General features: G+C 50.8%; 2 protein-coding genes across 3 annotated transcripts; one reads left to right on the top strand and one right to left on the bottom strand.

Annotated features, from left to right (window-relative positions):
* The first annotated feature begins 5,798 nt into the window (after positions 1-5,798).
* Positions 5,799-9,067, top strand: LOC123176362 (rop guanine nucleotide exchange factor 9). 2 transcript variants are annotated; one of them, XM_044590606.1, is made up of 7 exons: positions 5,799-6,485; positions 6,584-6,700; positions 7,207-7,361; positions 7,668-7,742; positions 7,833-8,105; positions 8,216-8,527; positions 8,627-9,067. In XM_044590606.1, the coding sequence occupies exons 1-7, from the start codon at positions 6,125-6,127 to the stop codon at positions 9,029-9,031; spliced, it is 1,698 nt and encodes a 565-aa protein (XP_044446541.1). In that variant the 5' UTR covers positions 5,799-6,124; the 3' UTR covers positions 9,032-9,067. The 2 variants fall into 2 exon arrangements, with proteins under 2 accessions (XP_044446541.1, XP_044446539.1); XM_044590604.1 differs by having other exon boundaries at positions 8,216-9,067.
* Positions 9,068-9,914: 847 nt separating this feature from the next.
* LOC123183068 (photosystem I reaction center subunit VI, chloroplastic) lies at positions 9,915-10,761 on the bottom strand. The gene is made up of 2 exons (XM_044595802.1): positions 10,470-10,761; positions 9,915-10,394 (listed from the first exon to the last, which is right to left on the bottom strand). Exons 1-2 carry the CDS (start codon positions 10,586-10,588, stop codon positions 10,082-10,084), a joined length of 432 nt encoding a protein of 143 aa, XP_044451737.1. The 5' UTR covers positions 10,589-10,761; the 3' UTR covers positions 9,915-10,081.
* Positions 10,762-15,349: the final 4,588 nt, after the last annotated feature.

The following is a 15,349-nucleotide window of genomic DNA, read 5'->3' as shown; positions in this document are numbered from 1 at the left end:
TGATGCATAATAATGAGTTGATGTAGTTATTTAAGAATCTCCGGGATGCAGCAATTGGAGGTGCTGGCTTATGGTGGGTAGCTTCATTATGTATGTGACAGGTCCTAAACAGTGTCATGAGGATAGGGAGCCGCTCCTCTCACTGCAATGTTGCGGTAGGTGCAAGAGTCATTCTAGTCCAGAATTTTTGACCTCCTCTAGTCTTTGCATTTTCCAATGCTCACTCATATTCCTTTTTGCTCTATTTGCCATTGCATCCAGTGAGTTAGTGACTAGACGCCATGCAAAGACACTTACCTTAGGAGGGGCAGGGCACCCCCACAATGCTTCCCAGACAGCACGTGTGGCGTCCGGTGCCCTTCTCGTGGAGCACGTAGATGTGCGTGTACTTTTGGGTCCGGAGTCCAAGCAAGGACGTCGACGAGGCGCCGCGGCGATGGCTTGATTAACAGGATTGCCGGTGATAGATAGAGGATGTCGCCTAGAGGGGGGGTGAATAGGCGCTTTAAAATAATTACGGTTGAGGCTTGAACAAATGAGGAATAAACCTAGCGGTTAATTTGTCAAGCACAAAACCTACAACAACTAGGCTCACCTATGTGCACCAACAACTTATGCTAAGCAAGAAAAAACTACTTAGGTGATAGCGAGATATATGACAAGAAACAATATGGCTATCACAAAGTAAAGTGCATAAGTAAAGGGTTCGGGTAAGAGATAACCGAGGCACGCGGAGACGACGATGTATCCTGAAGTTCACACCCTTGCGGATGCTAATCTCCGTTTGGAGCGGTGTGGAGGCACAATGCTCCCCAAGAAGCCACTAGGGCCACTGTAATCTCCTCACGCCCTCGCACAATGCAAGATGCCGTGATTCCACTAAGGGACCCTTGAGGGCGGTCACCGAACCCGTACAAATGGCAACCCTTGGGGGCGGTCACCGAACCCGTACACTTTGGCAACCCTTGGGGCGGTCACCGGTACCCGTCAAATTGCTCGGGGCAATCTCCACAACCTAATTGGAGACCCCGACGCTTGCCCGAAGCTTTACACCACAATGATTGAGCTCCGAACACCACCAACCGTCTAGGGCGCCCAAGCACCCAAGAGGAACAAGCTCAAGGGCACCAAGCACCCAAGAGTAATAAGCTTCTCAACTTGTAACTTCCACGTATCACCGTGGAGAACTCAAACCGATGCGCCAAATGCAATGGCAAGGGCACACGGAGTGGCCAAGTCCTTCTCTCTCAAATCCCACCGAAGCAACTAATGCTAGGGAGGAAAAAGAGAGGAAGAACAAGAAGGAGAACACCAAGAACTCCAAGATCTAGATCCAAGGGGTTCCCCTCACAAAAAGGAGAAAGTGATTGGTGGAAATGTGGATCTAGATCTCCTCTCTCTTTTCCCTCAAAAACTAGCAACAATCCATGGAGGGATTGAGAGTTAGCAAGCTCGAAGAAGGTCAACAATGGGGGAAGAACACGAGCTCAACGGATAAGGTTCATTGGGGAAGAAGACCCCCTTTTATAGTGGGGGGAACAATCCAACCGTTACCCCCAAAACAGCCCCGCAGAGGGCGGTACTACCGCATAAGGCAGCGGTACTACCGCTCCCCCGGGTGGTACTACCGTGGAGTTAGGAGGGCAGGAGAGATACGGACTCGAGCGGTACTGCCGCAATGGTAGGGCGGTACTACTGCTCATGAGCGGCACTGCCGCTCTACTGTCGCTGCGGAGTACCACACAATCCGACACGAAAAATGACCCCTCGAGTCGACGCGGTAGGGGCCTGGTACCGCAGCGGTACTACTGCTGAGGACCCACCGGCGATACTACCGTTGCGGAGCGGTACTGCCGCCTGTGACTCCTAAGCGGTACTACCGCTGGCGCCATCCTAAAGCCACTACCACGAAAACAAGTATACTCCACGGGAAACCAAAACTGTCATAACTTCTGCAAATGAGCTCCGAATTGAGCAAACTCAAGCTTGTTGGATAGAGGAAGACGAGTAGCATCAAAACAGCGAAGAGGCAGGGGAGGTATGCCTAACAAATGGAGGAGTGAAACCTCCAACAGAGAAGAACGGAGATAACCTCCAACATCGAAAACATCATAGAAGATGCAAGTGAACTCAGTTTTCGATGAACTCGAGCTTGTCAACAAGATGACCAAAAGCTCCAAAACTCACAAAGAGAAGCAAACAAGAACCAAGAAAGATGATGCAAGGATGCAATGGTTTGAGCTCTCTACGAATGATACGATCAAGCTACTCATCAAGAGCCCCCCTTGATAGTACGGCAATCGATCCTATAACCCGGTCTCCCAACTACCATCACGAGACCGGTAAAATAGAAAACCTATCAAGGGCAAACCTTTGCCTTGCACATGGTCCACTTGAGCTAGATGATGACGATCTTGACTCCCTCAAGTTGGACCACCTTTCTTGGTTGCGTTGGCTCGATGAAGACTAGTTGATTGCTCCCCCATACTCCACTATGGGTGAGCCACTCTTTCACACATCTTCACAAGTCCATTATCACCACAATGAACGGCAACCTTCAAGCATTTGATCTTTTCATGATGCTTCACTTGAACTTGCACACCGCAACATCTTCACAAGTCCATTGTCACCACAATGGACGGCAAGCTCAAGCATTTGATCTCTTTCATGATGCTTCACTTGAACTTGCACACCGCAACCTAACCCCACAAAGAACTCTCACGAAGATCATGGGTTAGTACACAAAGCGTAATTGACAATGCTTACCACACCATGGGATCGCTTGATCCCTCTTGGTACATCTTCTACGCTTTGTGAGTTGATCAAGTTGATTCACTCTTGACTTAGTCTTGATCAACCTTGAATCTTTTCAACTCTCTTCTTTTGGATGATGTCTTGAAGATATACATGAATGATCACACAATCTTCTTCTCCAAGACATGCTTGCAATAAGCTCAACTCTCACATGACCAATCTTTGGATAATTCCTTAATAACACCTTGATCACCACATAAACTCCTTGAAACCAACACATGAACTTCAAGAAATGCCTATGGACAAATCCTTCAAATATAACTCAAGGCAACCATTAGTCCATAGAGATTGTCATCAATTACCAAAACCAAACATGGGGGCACCGCATGTTCTTTCAGCCGGTACATCCATGGGGATGAAGTAGTGACATAGAAGCTTGGGATTCCACCCGCCTTTGTGTGGTCTATCACTAACATCCGTGTGTTTCGGTGTTTGAGTTCCTCCCATGCTACTCGTCGAGGTTGAGTGTCTCTGGGCTATGGGCGTCTGCTTTGGCCGACATGGTAGGTATCAGCGGTGAAGGCGTCTACGGGCGTCCTTTTCTTTCTTGAAGGCATTGTCAAAGAGTTCACCCTGACACTAGCTAGATCACTATTGGATGGAGATAGGTTTTGGTGGCTCCTGGCGTGGTCAGATCCCCTCTCACGGGGCAAGTGCATTGCAGGACAGGCCGGGCTGGAGGAAGAAGCCATAAAGGAAGCATCTGCAATGCCGTACATTGCGCTTCCTATGCCCACGCCTTGAGAAGCAACCCAAAGCAACACAACGTTCAACATCTCCAATTTTAAATTGGGGACGACACGAGCAACCTAAGACATCGCCTTCATGAAGAGGAACGATGCCATGACACCATTGCCATATGATCTGATGAATCAGGTCTAAGAGCATCTTCAGTCATTGGCCCCCCAGGAGGCGCTAAAAATTGCCTCCTGGGGGCGTACCGGCGCTAACAGCGTGCTGGGGGCGTGATGCTCCCCAGTCGCCGCGCCCACATTTTTTTGAAAAACAAAATCCGGCCCCACATTTGCACAAACAAGGCGCAAATTCAACCAAACTTCGGCGAGTTCATAAATATTTTACAAAAGAAGAAAAAAAAACACTACTAGACCCGCCGTCGCCCTCGCCGTTCCTCGCCGCCCGCCGCCCTGGAGCTCTACATGCCGAGGAGCCTGTAGAACTGCGTGTAGTCACCGCCGCCGCCGCCGCCGTCGTCGTCGTCAACACCTCCGCGGCCATCGTCCCTGCTGCTCCCCTGCCCAGGGTTGCCGACGCGCGGCGGGTTGGACGGTCAGGGGCATCCTCGTCCTCGTCGCTATCGAGGATCACCACGCCGTTCTCGTCCTCGCGCACACGCTGGCGGGCAGCTATCTCCTGCAGGGCTCGGCGCTATCGGACCATCTCGTCGCGGAGGTAGTCGTCCCGCGCCCACTTCAGGGCGGCCTCGTCGGAGAAGTCGCGCCGGGCTATGGCCTCGTACTCCGCGGGGAGGTCGGACTCCACCTTCGGCCTGACGAGCCGGGCAGAGGTGGGGAGGACTCGGCGATGCGGATGCCGCAGCTGCAGGTACGCCGGCTGATCGGCGCGTCTTGGGGCTCCGGCTCGACGGGGAGGAGGGAGGGAGAGCTGGACGAGGGGCCGGACGAGGAGAAGGACGACGGGTCCATGCGTCTCGGCGTCCACGAGCTCCCACGCCGGCGGGAGAAGGTGGGGGGAGCGGGGTACTCCAGCCTCGGCGTGTTGCCGCCCTCGATGTACTCGAGGACGGCCTCCAGCGTGTGGCCGAGCACGCCCCACCATCGGCGGCGCCCGTCGGCATTGAGCCTCCCAGAGGGCACGACGCCGTTGGTGGCCTCGAGCTGCTCGGCGTGGCGGTGACGGAAGTACGGCTCCCACAGCGTGCTGTCGGGGGTGTACCTCGGCCCTTCTCTCGCCGCCTGCGGCAGAGAGGCACGGATACGGGCGATCTCCGCACGAGCGCCGCCCCGGTGGGCGGCGGTGGCACCGGGACCCCGCCGGCGCTTATCCTCCATGCCCCGGGCACCCGCATGTCCGGCGGGACCGGGTACTCGGCCTCATAGAGAAGCCGGGCTTCGTCCTCGTGAAGGTGGCGGCGGCCGAAGCCGTTCGCCGCCGCGCCATCGCCTGGGTAGCGCTCGGCCATTGGGTGAACTGGAAACGGCGAGAAGATAAGGAGGAACGGGGGCGTCGACGGTGGAGAGTCAGGTCTGTGCGTGGCTCACCGGTGCGGGAGGGGGCGGCTTATATAGGCGGCGCTCGCGTGGCCGCCGTGTGTACGCGTAGCGGGCGATGGACGCGCGTCGCCCCGTCTTCACTGCGCCGCCCGTGAGGTATCAATGGAGGAGGCTGACCGGCGCGGCAGCTTTGGCATTGATTCCCCCGCGGGAACCGAGGCGGTGAGGACGACGAAGCGACGAGAAGAGCCGAGTCGCTGCCAACGAGGGCCCGCCGATTTTCGCGCTAAAAACGATTCGGCCGGCGCCCCATGCGCCCCCCAGCGCGCCGGGTTCGGCCTGGGTCCGCCGGCGCCAATTTCAGCCCAAGCCGGCGAAAAAAGGTCTTTGAGGACGCGACTGGGCCGATTTTTCGACGCCGGAGGCCAAAAAATCGCCTGAAGACCTTGTTGAGGGCGCGGCTGGAGATGCTCTAAGTTATCTTCCGGCGCTCAATGAGGGGCACGAAAAAGGGTATGGCAGGCGATGCGATCCCATGTACTGTGAGGCAGAGTTATTATAATTCACCGTGATGCCGACGATCCCAAGTGTACTGTTAAGCTGTACTCCTAAGAGCAGCACGTGCTAATTAACCACCAAGCGAGATGGAGAAAAGTAGGCACGGCCGAGTGAGATTAAAAATAGAAGCGTGGTACAACATCTCCAACGATAAGCCACTCCCATTGCCCGTGTTTGGAGGGAGGGAGCGTGGCCGACCTGGGCTGGACGACACACACAAAACGGACCCATTTCCCGCGGCGCCTGCAGCTCGCGCCATCCACCCACCCACACACACGCCGCGACATCGCCTCCCCCCTTTCCTCTCCTCGCCTCCCTCGCAAAACCGCCTCCCCCGAATCTAGCCAGCCAGCCAGCCAGCCACGCGCGCCACCGGACATCCCTCCTCCCATCTCTCTCGCGCGCGCGGGGGCGCGAGGTCGGACGGACGGACGGACGGACGAACGGCCGGCGTTCCATCCCCTCCCACCCTCTCTCTGCCCGCCTGACCTCGGCCGGCCCGCGTGCGTCGGCGTACGTGCGTGCGTAATGCGGTGGTGACTGGCGGCGATGAGCGCGTGATGGCGCCGCCGTTCCTCAAGACCGGGCACGGCCGCGACTCCAGGTTCTCCTTCAGGCGGCGCAAGTCCGGGAAGGCGTCGTCGACGCCCTCGTCGCCGCTCTCGTCGGTTTCGTCCTCGGCGTCGTCGGAGGACGTGGTCCTCGACCCTGGAAGCCCGACGATGGAGCCGTCGACCAAGACCCAGACGCTGCCGTGCGCCAGGAGGATGCTCTCCCGGAGCAGCTGCGGGTCCAGGGGCAAGCTTTCGGTCGACCTCATCCCGGCGCCGCTCGCCGGCGGCCCGTCCGACGCGCCCAGGCCGTCCACGTCGGCCGCGCCGCCCCCCAAGCCCGCGCCCCGGCCCGAGGGCCCGCCATCAGGTGCGTGCGTGACCACGGTTGATTTCTAGCTAGCGTGATCGATCAATGCGGCCTTGCTCGACGAATGAATTGCTCCGGTGGTGGTCGATCGGTTGCAGACATGGACATGGTGAAGGAGAAGTTCTCCAAGCTGCTGCTGGGGGAGGACATGTCCGGCAGCGGCAAAGGAGTCTCCTCGGCTCTTGCTCTGTCCAATGCCATCACCAATCTTGCAGGTAATCACTCCCTTTTCTTTCCAATGTTTCCATTTTTGTGCCATCACCAATCTAGCAGGAGCAGCTAATCACTCAATTTCATATCAAATCTTTCCATTTCCATTTCGTGAATGGTTTCCACGTCTGGCCCTGATGGTGCGAGCTAAATTAAAGGAATTTTTGGTGTGTGAAAAAATTGGTCTAATAAATGAGAGTACATCACCCAATGTGCATAACCTGGCCTAGTATATACTGTACTTGTCACTACAAATTCCAAACAAAAGTAATGGCTTAAATGATTTTAATCCTCAAAATAATTTAGTGGAAATTGGTGAAAACATCCTCTCTTTTTTTGCGGATGAGAAAACAACCTTTTTGTACACCATATAATCTTAGACCTCGCAATGAGTACATGCACGACTAAAATGCATGATTTCTGGATTTCAAATCATTTCAATTCGTGGTTGGTTTCTTGTGGAAAATCTTACCGGTTATGTATTCTTTCTCGTGGTGGCACGCTGTTGCAGCTTCCGTGTTCGGTGAGCAGCGGCGTCTCCAACCGATGGCCCCTGAGCCGAAGGCTCGGTGGACAAAGGAGATCGACTGGCTTCTCTCTGTCACCGATTTCATCGTCGAGTTTGTTCCTTCACGCCAGGTGGCCGAGGATGGCAGCACCATGGAGGTCAGAAACAAATCCCTACCCCTATTTTCATTACACGTGATTGTTTATGTATGGCTGTTTGCATCAAGAGATGCAGAGGCCGGGGGTATTCCTGCTTCTTGAAAAAAACTTGATTGTTTATGTTGCTTTGGAGGTACTACAAAGAATGGTTAGTGAAGAAGTACAATGTGGGTTGTGCCTATTGGAGCCTTAGGCGGTCACACTTTTGTTTTTGCCTTGCTTAGGGCCTGTACTATGCAACCTCATTATGCAAATCGAATTACAACTAATTACAATAGTACGTTTTTATTCTTTTTTGACAAGCAGGTTATGATAACTCAGCAACGCAGAGACCTGCTGATGAACATCCCGGCATTGCGCAAGCTTGACGGAATGCTCCTTGTAATATAAAATTCCACACCATTCTCTGAATTGTTTACGAGATTGATGTGAAGATAGCTGAATTGCTAATTTGTTACCGCTGTCGAACAGGACTATCTCGATAGTTTCGGCGACAAGCAGGAGTTTTGGTATGTGAAGAAAAATGACAATGAATCTGAGAAGGGCGACGCGGCGGAGCAGAGTGACAAATGGTGGCTCCCGACGGTCAAGGTCCCTCCCGAGGGTCTGTCAGACTCGACGAGGAGATGGCTTCAGCACCAGAAGGAGCTCGTCAACCAAGTCTTGAAGGCAACAATGGCCATCAATGCTAATGTTCTCATGGAGATGGATGTTCCAGAAGCTTACATGGAGACTCTGCCTAAGGTAATCCATAAGAACACAAGGACGTTATTATACAACAATCACATCTAACTTACTTAACTACATTACTGAGATCTCACATGACAAGATCCTCTTATTCTTATGATTGGTAGAATGGGAAATCCACCCTCGGGGACTCGATGTACAAGCTTATAACCGACGATTATTTCAACCCCGAAGAACTCATAGCAACGGTTGACCTGTCAAATGAGTACAACATTGTTGATCTGAAGAACCGGATTGAAGCGTCGGTCGTCATTTGGCAAAAGAAAATGCAGCGGGACGGCAAGTGGGGCCATGGCGTCAGCCACGAGAAGCGGGGCCGGTTCGAGGGGAGGGCGGAGAACGTTCTTCTCCTCCTCAAGCACAGGTTTCCAGGGATTTCCCAATCAGCTCTGGACATCAGCAAAATCCAATACAACAGGGTACCCACAATTTTCACTTTGTTTTCGGAATTGCTACACTACCTTTTCATTACTATAATGCCAACTACATACATTTGTGTTTCCGTGTTGTTTTTGCAGGATGTTGGGAGTGCCATTCTGGAGAGCTACTCAAGGACGCTCGAGAGCCTAGCCTACACCGTCATGTCCCGCATCGAGGACGTTCTCCATGCCGACTCCCTCACCCAAGACCCCAAGCAAGGGGACTCGTTGCGGATGCCGAGCTTGACATCCGATGACACGGACACGGTGGTCCAAGACGCCAAGGACGAGATGGGGAGGCTGGGAAGAATGGAGCCGGTTAACTCGACATTGTTCGACTACGTGGGGCCTCGGGATGGCACCATCGAGACCATGATACTAGAATCACAGGATCCCCAGGGCAAGAAGCTGAGCAAGGTCTCGAAGATCGGCACCAAGAGGTACTCCTACCTGGACAAGCTTGAGAACCTGGGCGGAGCACGCAGCCCCATATCTAGACACTAGTGGCGCGCTGCCGTAGGGGGTTGCGGGGGTGGCGAGGAGGTGCATGGGGTGGGGGAAGACATATGTGCCAGATCATTCGGACCAAAATGCATGTAAATATGTGTTCAGAGCATTGTGATCAAGGTGCACTGTGACTTGTGAGGTTTATGTAAGCTTTGGGACACCTGTCTGTATCTCCATTGTGTTCGACCCCCAATGGAAATTTGGTATGGAGGCCAAGATGATGTGCTGCTGAAGTGTGGACCCCCTGTTCTACATGATGTAAATAATCATGAGATTTTTCACACTGAGCCTGAAAAATGGACATGTAGTAGTTCTCTAGCCCACTTGTATACTAGTTAACCTTGACCTCTTCCAGACCCTGTGTTTCCATGCAATGTTTGTTAAGCGTAGCCTTCCCAGTGTTATAATGTCAGTTGGATTTTTGCATAAATCGACGAAGCAATGTATGATTGATGGTATGTATTACTCCATCCGTTCCAAAATAGATGACTCAACTTTATACTAACTTTAGTACAAAGTTAGTACAAAGTTGGGTCATCTATTTTGAAACGGAGGGAGTAGACATTAACGAAACAAGTGGGGTAAGATCTAATTTCCCGCTGGCAGCAGCAACAACCGTTAGTAAATAATTCCTCTGTTCTGAATTATTTGTCGCAGAAATGGATAGCAGTTCCGGGCGGACGGGGGAGTATGTACGTGTGCAGCTGTGCACGTAGGGCCATGAGTAGGCCGGCCGGACAATACGTATTGGCTAGAGTGACATAAACCAAAGGGGAAGAACTATGGATCGGCACTGTACCCTCTAGACAAGTAATTTAAACAGCCAGTACAGCAAAAACATGGTACAAAAACCAGTACGTAGCAATCATCGAAGAGCAAATGATCTAGTAATTGCATGCACCATGCACGCAGCATCTTTCCAATTACTGATACGAAGTACAACGATCAAGTATCAACAGAACACATAGATAGGGGAGATCCATCAGATCAGATGAGATCCATGGTACACAAGCACGAGGCGAGACGAGGGAAGAAGAAGGATGGGATTTAGATCTTGCCGCGTGGTCCCGGGGTGGGCGGCAGCTGGGGCCCCTTCTTGATGGGGAGCAGGTCGGGGGAGGCGGTGGCGCTGACGTAGGCGAGCAGCGAGCCGCCGCCGAGCAGCAGCACCTTGAGCAGCAGCCCCCGCTTGGTGAAGGGCGCGGCGAAGGTGTTGAAGAACTTGCTCTGCAGGCCGTTGTAGGGCGACGCCGCGTCGCTGCCGTACAGGTCCCACTGCCCCGTCGTGTTGGCGATGTCGTCCAGGTCGAAGTAGACGCTCTTCTCCCCGTACTTGGCCACCACCGCCGCCCCGCGAGCCCTGCGTTCACGTGCCGGAGCTGGTCACGATCTGTTGCTCTAGATGGTACGTGTGTTAGTAAGTCGTGTTAAGTACCTGCGCGTGGAGCGGGAGACGGCGGCGGAGGCGGGCCGGACGGCGAGCTTGCGGCCGGAGATGGAGCTGCCGGCCAGGCCCCTCACGGCGACCGGCTGGACGGCGACGAGCGACGCCATTGCGGTCGAGCTGTGCGTATACAGTGGGCGTGTCCTGGTTCTGGAGCTGCGGGGTACGTGCACACACTTAGATCAGTGGATGCTGTTAAGGATTTGAAACGGCTGGCCGTCGATGAGGTTTGTGTGGCGCGGGTCGGAGATGAGCGAGGCCCATAGGGAGTGCGCCACGCGGCCGCTTCCGGATAGGCCTATCCTGATCCCCTGACTCGGTGGCCAGGTGACATGGCGCCCGGCTTGCTCGTGGTGGAGGAGATCTCGCCGTCCGTTCGAGCGTGCCGCCGACAGGATTGCTCGTAGAGATACTGTGGGCCCACGAGGCTTGCTAGGACAGCGCGTGCACGGGCACGGGCACGGATCATCTTTGCTCAAGGAAATTAAAGAGAGATCGATATACATCAACACATTGATTTCGTTCGTTAAATGGCGAGGGTATGTACACCAACACAACGCGATACCCATACGGCCGGGCAAGATCGAGATCGTGCTGGATATATTAGCACATTTTTTATTAATCTAATCCACGAGTAGATAATAAGCATGACAATCACACTATGCAACTCATACACCGATACCTAAGCATGTGAGTACGTGCAGTACATAGAACCGTAACATCTATGCACACAACATATCTTTACCTAATATAATAAAGCAAGTTGGGTTTTTTTCGTCCGTCATGCCATTTTTCAGAAAAGTCCCTCTATTTCAGAGAATTCAACCCGCAGTCTTGTTTTAAGTTAAAACGAATCATTTTTTCATATTTTACACAAAAGTCCATGTGTTTTGCTGAAATCAACCCGCAGTCCGGATTTAAGTCACACCCGAACTGTTATTTTACGTTTTTTGAAAACCCCCCTGATGATTTAGGTAATTCATCCGCGGATCATATTTAAGTCAAACAATGTTTTTTTAAATCATCCATATCTTTTAAATCGTAACTCCGATTTGAACATGTGATATATGAAATTTGATTAAAAAAATGTAGAATATGAATATGAGATTATTTTCACCTGTTAAGTATTTTTAAATATTATTTTGGAATATATTTAAGTCAAACAAATGATTTTCTAAATTATCCGTATCTTTTAAACAGTAACTTTGATTTTAACATATTTTATATGAAATTTTATTAGAAAAATCTGTGGAATCTAAATATCATGTTAATTTTACCTGTTAAATATTTTTAAAATGTCGTTTTGGGAGCAAACTTATAATTTATAGCGTAAGATCCTTTTTCCTTTTGTACCGGCGGCGACCCGGATTGCAAATAAACACCCCACTATAACAATATAGGGAAAAGAAAACATAGATAACTACACATGCATACCTCTGAAAAATGTCGTAGGGGAAAACAACAGATTTCTCATCGCGAGAGTGAGAGAAAGCGAGAGAGGGGGGGGGGAGGGAGAGGGAGGAGAGAGAGGGAGAGAGAGACGCCTTAGGATTAAACATATTCAAACACTTTTTTTTTGTTTTGTGTGAACACCGAGGCCATCGCCGGCGAGGGTGAGAAGGAGGATAAGCGGCAACACAAATATGATGCCTCGCAAAAATAAAGGAGATGAACCTATTGTGGTCTTGAGTGATGGTTGTTGGGTTAAGAGTGTGTGTTATGTTTTCTCTCCCGTTGCAACGCACGGGCTCTTTTGCTAGTATGGCCAATACATGAACGAGCATGTAGGGGATGAACAAATCATACCCTTCGATTGGCCAGGCTAATGCAGCAGGGCCAACAGCAGCCTCGGTGTTGTCCATGACCTTCTTCTTGGCGATTTCGTCATCGGCCATGATGTTGATGCAGGAGAAGTAGTGGAAGCAGAGGAGGATGGAGACGGGAAAGGATCAGGAGCAGTCGTGTCGAGGCGCTCCCAAAAACCTTATCACCCTTCTCTCGAGCAGGATCTCGAAGGATGGGGTTCCGAAGGCACCTGCTCTCTGGACCAACCGTGCACGCGGTCGTCGAGATGGGAACGTCGGAAGCAGCATAGTGAGAGAAAAAGTAGATGACGGCTAGGGTTGCACGAGAAGAGAGTGAGTGTGTCCCGGCCACACTGGCGAACTCTTCTAATATATAGGTTATCGGGTAGATGGGCATGGGCTTAGGCCCACGACCGAGTCCGCGAACAGCCCAGGGTCCAACGTCTCTGACAGTAACACATCTGTTAGCGACTCGTCAACCATTTCTGGCCGCTAAAAATAAAACGCATAGGTGTGAACTCGGTTCGGCTCATTCCTGCGGCGCGTGCGTGCGTGCATTGTGAGGCGGGCGGTGGAGAAGAAGAGCACGTGTACAATTACTCTTCCTAAGCTCTCAATGACAGGTGGTAGAGCAACTCTCCACAACTAATAGTACGTTATTAAACTTCATCATTTCCTATTTGACGCCAGTAATTAGTCATTACGCAACCCGGTGCGCACGCCACTCCCTTCTGGGCTCGGCCCATTTAGTTTTTTTTAAACCTTCAAAAGATAATGGGTCCTATTGGGGATTCAACGAAATCACTAGTTAAGGAGTACTCGTTGCAAAGATCACTCCACCTCCCAGGCTGCGACAAGTGGCGCCCATGCAGCATGCCACTTGTCGCAACCTGGGAGTTTTCCCTTTTTCGTAGATCCGTTTATTCAAAACATTTTATCTCTCAAACCGTGCGTCCAAATCTCGAACCGCTTTCACTGTTGGATTCCTCGTGTCGGGATCTTCAAAACTACATACCATGTTGATGGGTTTGACGAATTTTTTTTCATAAAAAACGGACGAAAAACCCGAATCAGGAGCACGGGCTTTTTTCCCTTTCCGAACGAGGCACGCCCGTGCCTCTCATGAAATCACAACCGTGCCTCTCGTGGAAGCAAAACCGTGACTCTCGCGAAAGGAAAAGAAGAGAAAACGCGTTTTTTTTTTCGTTTCTGAGGAGGCACGGCCGTGACTCTCACGAAAAGAAAAGAAAAATAGATAATGCATTTTTTTCCATTTCCAAGAGGCACTGCCGTGACTCTCGCGAACGCACAACCGTGCCTTTCGCGGAAGCAAAACCATGACTTTCGCGAAAGGAAAAAAAAACTGAAAACGTGTTTTTTTCGTTTTCGAGAGGCACGGCTGTGACTCTCGCTAAAGCATAACCGTGCCTCTCGCGGAAGCAAAACCGTGACTCTCGCGAAAGGAAAAAACAGAAAATACATTTTTTTCGTTTCCGAGAGGCACGGACGTGCCTCTCGCGGAAGCAAAACCGTGACTCGCGAAAGAAAAAAAAATAGAAAATGTTTTTTTCGTTTTCGAGAGGCACGGTCGTGACTCTCGCGAAAGCAAAACCATGCCTCTCGCGGAAACCCGTTACTCTCGCGAAAGAAGAAAAAAAGAAAATGCATTTTTCGCGCAATTTTTTTTAAAAAGTTTATCGAAAAGCTAAGGAAGACCGATGGAAAAACAAAACCGAAAAAAACCGTTTAAAAAACCGAAAACGCATGCGAAAAAATAAAAAAATAAAATCCGGAGGGAGCGCCCAGAGCGCAACACGTGGCGAATGGACTAGTTGCTCTCGGGATTCGAACTGTGGCACTCATGTTTGTTAGGAAAAAAAGCAGCGCTCTTGCTTATGTGCAACCGCACCAACCAACTGAGATAGCCTATATGTAGTGTAGTTAGTTTTTCTCTGGTTATGTGATGCCATCACTGTTTAGTTTTCTTTTTCTTTTTTTCTTTTTGTTTTTTATGCACGTTTCAATCCTTGTTTTCTTTTTCATTTTTCCTTTTTTGTTTTCATTTTCGTTCTTTCCAATATTTGTTCGTTTATTTTTATTTTTTTAATGCACAACTTTTTTTCAACGGGAATTGATCAAAATCAACCAACCGATCAACTCGTTTTGTCCGTCCGATCAACTCGTTTTGTCCGCCACGTTCATTACCGTTTGATCTTTCTTATCATGGAAACTGGAGCATGCCACATGTCCAACAAACCGTTCAGACAAATCTTATCCTCCAGGAAACCATCGTCTTCCTCTTTCCCGTCCAGCTTCGAGGACACGCCGCTCCCACTACCGTCGCTACAAGCAGGCCGCTCCACATGAACTGCTGGTGCTGCCGCCATGGCCGGCAGGAGACATTGATGTTGCGATTGGAGATGCGCTAGCAGCCTCCTTTTGCTGGCGGGCACTAGTGTTGCAAGCCCGTTGGAGAGTGCCCATTGCGACATTGGAGAGTCAATAATGTTGAAAGAGATTCACAAATTCGCAAGTGAAACAAGTAGACCAATAGCAATATGTGGCACACGGAAACACACACACGGATAGATAAATGGGGTCGTGCAACCAAGGAATGAGCACAAAATGTGGAATCCACGGAAAATGCTCGTGTTGCACAACTCAAGAGAGACGCTAGCACGATTGCTCAATAGGCGGATACGACACTTGTGCACAACCTATGATATGCAAAATGGATAAACTTTCTATCCCAAGTATGCTATGTATGTATGGTTCCCGGTGTTTCTCTCAATATGATCCAAGATGATCGGATATGACAATCTTATGTGCAATGTGGTATGATGCTATGGCACTTGCTTACAAGCTTCTTTGCTCTTTCTCTTTTGCTTAAAAGCTTATTCTTTTTTTCTATATGGCCACAATGTGAAATGCACAAACCAAGATAGCAATTGTGTATATGCGGGAACAAACTTGTGACACTAGATATGATATGATGATACCAATATGATATGGTATGTATGCAATGGAAGGGCTGTGATCACTAATGTGCACAAGTAACATTGCTGG

The sequence above is a fragment of the Triticum aestivum genome, chromosome 1D (genome assembly GCF_018294505.1).
Source record: "Triticum aestivum cultivar Chinese Spring chromosome 1D, IWGSC CS RefSeq v2.1, whole genome shotgun sequence".
In the NCBI taxonomy this organism is placed as follows: domain Eukaryota; kingdom Viridiplantae; phylum Streptophyta; class Magnoliopsida; order Poales; family Poaceae; genus Triticum; species Triticum aestivum.
The sequence above is the reverse complement of the archived record's forward strand: the minus strand, read 5'-3'. Positions and strand labels throughout refer to the sequence as shown.